Source organism: Pygoscelis adeliae, unplaced genomic scaffold (genome assembly GCF_000699105.1).
Source record: "Pygoscelis adeliae isolate BGI_AS28 unplaced genomic scaffold, ASM69910v1 Scaffold60, whole genome shotgun sequence".
Classification (NCBI taxonomy): Eukaryota; Metazoa; Chordata; class Aves; order Sphenisciformes; family Spheniscidae; genus Pygoscelis; species Pygoscelis adeliae.
In genome coordinates, this window is record NW_008823954.1 from 63,089 (window position 1) to 67,220 (window position 4,132).

At 48.0% G+C, this 4,132-nt stretch overlaps 1 protein-coding gene across 1 annotated transcript in view; it reads right to left on the reverse strand.

Annotated features, from left to right (window-relative positions):
• Positions 1-703: 703 nt before the first annotated feature.
• The window catches only part of CBX7 (chromobox homolog 7), a 34,646-nt gene continuing 31,217 nt past the window's right edge, over positions 704-4,132 (reverse strand). Inside the window, exon 6 of the mRNA XM_009322522.1 lies at positions 704-2,538. Coding sequence (XP_009320797.1) covers positions 2,390-2,538 — 149 coding nt within the window. The 3' untranslated portion in view covers positions 704-2,389. The remainder of the gene's footprint in view (positions 2,539-4,132) is intronic.

Below are 4,132 nucleotides of genomic sequence, written 5' to 3' on the forward strand. Positions count from 1 at the left end.
AGCAGGATGAGCTGGAGTTCAAGCTTCTGCAACCATAACTACCTGACCCGCTACAACCCTCAAGAGCGGACTCAGCTATGTGGTGTGTCCACTGGTCACAACAAAAGAGAGATGCAGGTATTCAGCACATTTGGCAGGTGTCGGGAAGAGGGGGTGTGTGGGTGTGTGACAATGACAACACTGTCTGACCCCACATCCTGCAAAAGAGGGTGCAACTCCAGATACAGAAGCCTCGCTCTGGACACCCACATTCAACAAACATCCTGAGCCTGTATGCTTACCTCATCAATCTGCCCTTGCTAGCTATTGCAAGCTTCTTTCCCACTCACTCTTCCTCCCACCACATAATCCCCCACCACCAAGCTTCCACTTCTCACTCTCTCAGATTTCTCCATAATAAAACTCCCATGTCACTTCTTTGAGAGACAAAAGGTTAGTTCAGAAATTCAAGATCTTCCCAGTGGTCCTGAAACTGCTGTGACACAGTGGAAGACAGTCCTGCTCAAACAGCTCTGAGATGGAAGAAGAAATCCTAAGTCTACACTGAGCTGCCATACCCTATCTGAGGTAAAAACCTGCTTTTAATAAAAAACATAGGGGCAGTCCAAGCACTTTGGGAAAAGTAGATGTTTGGAGGACCAGAAGCCCCAGAGCTCCCAAATTCTGCAGGCCAGCAGCCAAGCCCTTCAAAGGAACACATTGAGGATTTCCACAGGTGTCCTCACCTCAGAGCTCAGAAGGCTTGTACCTTCATTCAGAATAAATACAGCAGATAAGAGATGCTTCAGGCAGGGTGGGGGGAGGAAACAAAGGATTTAAGGACAGTAATCATGACAGTAGCCAATGTTACCCTGCAGCACTCTGTCCTGCAGTTCCCACCTTAGACTCTAGCTTACTTTTCTTGCTTTCCATAGGAAAAGGTCTATAGTTAAAAATTTAAGTTATTTAAATAAAATTTGCCTTTAAAAAAATGGAAGAGGACATGCATGTGCAAGAACAGATGCTATGCTAAACTACCAACTCAAAATGCAGCAATTCTTCAAAAACCTCAAAGTGTCACAGGCAGTCCAGCACAAGGCATTTTTAAGTGCAAGATCAGGCAGGGTCTATTGAAATGCAGACCGCTTTCCTTGGCAAAGATTTTTAAGCCTTCCAAGGGGAAGTTCCCATCAGTAAAGTAGTACAGGATCACAGATACTGTGAGGAGACTGGAGTCACAGAAGAGTATTACTCAGGCAGTACAATCCAAGAATTCTCATTGCTAAGAATTACGAATTTTTTTCCCCTCTTCAAATCTAATACATGCCTTCCCCACGTTTTTTACCTTGGATCTCTCAATGGGATCCAAGAACAGAATTTGCTGCTAATCAAGGTCCATTTCGAGCTCAGTTCTGTCCAATTCCTGTGTCCTGGGCCTGTGCCAGTATCTTGGACATCTTTGCAGTGCCAGGCAATGCTTCGGTTGTCCTATTAGCCCCTCCTCCCAGGGGAGAGGAGTCAGTTTTCAAGCAACTTATTACCGCAGATTCAGGGCAGCATTTGTTATTAATACTGAATTTGGCAAAGGGTAAGAACACCCCACTTTCCATAACGCATTCCTCACACAGCAGAGCTAAGCCTGGAAATCCTGTTTAGCATATACAGAATGGTATGTCTTGACTGTGCTGGGTTTCTGAGCTTTTAATGAAGGCAAATTGAATTTACATCGCCAATCTAGATTTCAGAGATGCATTTCAGTCTTTCCGCATGATCAACAATCAAAGGGAGAAACCTCTGCTGTCTATACGGACCTGTGCTGCAAAGACGGACTTACCACAGACAGGCAAATACGGTTCTGAAGTCCTGACAGCAGGCCACAGGGGAAAACAGCACTGGAGAGAAAGTCTTAACAGGCTGGAGTTATCCACACAGGTAGGATCCATCGCCTCTCACTGCTGCAGGAAGAGAGGGAGGAGGAAGGTGGGAAGAGCAATGCACAGAGAAGTATCTTTATCCAAGGGATATCAATTGCAGAACAAGGCGGCAGGCTAGAGATCCAGCTCTCTTTCCACCTCCACATGCCCTCTCCCCACAAATGCAGCTGCCGCCACTTAACAGGATAAAAGGCGAATTGTTCAGCTTGCTGCTTTCACATCTAGGAGGGGAGTCTTTGCCAGGGAAAGGGCTGTCAGTTTTTCAGATGGACAAAGCAATGACAAACACACACCCCCTACACTGCCCTTTTTTGCGTATCTGAAAGGGGAAAAAGGAGAAGAGAGAAAAAAAAAAAGGTCTCTGTAAACATTTTAAGAGGAGACATTTTTGATTTTTTTTTTCTTAAGGGATAAAATAAGCCTTCCCTAGCCCCACCCTAAAAGCACTGGTTTTGGGGAGCACTGAAAACGGAGATTCAGAACTGCGCACTCCGGTCTCGGAAGAAGCCCTCAGCCACTTGTGCTTCTCTGAAAGTGACGGTAATGGAGTTTGCCGTGATGTCCGTCACTGTCACTTCGCTGGGGGGCACAGTGGGAATCCAAGGGAGACTGCCATCCACATCTGCTGCAGAAGGAGAGGCAGATAAGAGCATGTTAGAGAGAGAGGGTGAGGGAGAAGGAAGGAGGAAGAAGAGAGGGAAGGGAAGGATGGAAAAGGGGCCTCCTTTCTGACAAACGGTGGGTGAAATCAGCCTGTGCTGGGTCTGCACATACAAGGCAAGAAAGAGCACGGGCAAGCCCTCCCCTCAGAGGCTAAGGGAAAATGGAGGATCACTGCAGGATATAATGGGAAAAGGAAAGAGTAGCAAAGGTGTCCAGATGCACACCAGCATCGGAGCAGCCTACACAGAGGTCAAAAGACCCTGTAACACCACCCAGCTCATCTAACCATCCACAATTCCCTGATACCTCTCACCCCATCTCAGCCCCTAATTTGGCTCTGTGTCAGCAAAGCACACTCACCCAGGTGTGAGCTCATCTGCTTGTAAATGTCCTACCCTGCTGAAAAGTCAAAAATCACAAACTCTTATACATGCTCTTCAGATACTCCTATGGGAGTCAAAGGGTTCCAAAATGGAGGGTCTTCCTTGTACTGCACCTGCAACACAGCCTGGGTGCGATTCTCTCAAAAACCCATCAGTACTGCTTCATGGAGAGGCTGCTTCCCCTTTCTCATATCCTTCCTTTGCTCTCCGATAGCTCCATACAAGAAACGCAAGCATCCCTGCACTTTCTCACTGTAAGGATAATCATCAGTCCCTCCGCCACCCAAAGCCTCACTTCTCCCCAGCCCCTAGAGACAGCCACAAAAATACACAGAGAGAGGAAGGAAAACATACCCTCTCCCTGTCACTATACCTGTACTGTATACCTTGTTGTCCCAACCTGGGCAAGGAACAAGGGCCCCTTAAGAGTGTATTTCCCAGCTTCTGTCTCAAATATCTGGGGTGCCTACTTTCACCCCAGAAAGAGTCAAATGGCCCCTAACAATAACTGGAATTCCATGCAGCCCGTGTGTCAAGGGGAGAACAAAAACAGTTTCGCATTTCTGTAGGGCCGTTCACTCTTCCAATCCCCAAGTGCTTTAGAGCCCAGCACTTCTAGGCGGGAACAGCCCCACGCATTTGCCCATTGCCAGGATGCAACACTGGGTTCCTCTGTGCTAGCCTCGTTGCTGCCCCTCTGGATTTTGGGCGCTGTTCGAGTCCCTCTCAGAAAGGAGGGGATAGCGTTGATTCTCAGAACACAGCCCTCTTCCCCCAAATCCCGCCTAATCCAGACTGGCTAACAGCTACTCCTAGCAAGGAGCGACAGGATTCCCTTAGCTACTACAAGCAGCACAAGCCCTGGTTTTCCACTCCTCAGGAAAGCTACGCCTTCAGAAGCTGTAATAATGCAGGGATAGAGTTTCCCTGGTAACTCAGAGCAACACGCACATCCCACAGCCCTCCTGCACAAGATGCTGGTAGCCCTCCTCAAAATGTCAAAAGTGCTTGGACATCTCCCGTGCCTACACTCATGCTGCGTACTCAGTGGGATCAGGAAGGAGTTACCATCCTCACTTCATGTCTCTCATCCCCCTCTCACATAGCTCTATAGCAAGACTTTAGAGAGAACGTGGGGTGTGGGGAGGAAAGGAAAGGAGGGGGCAGAGGAAC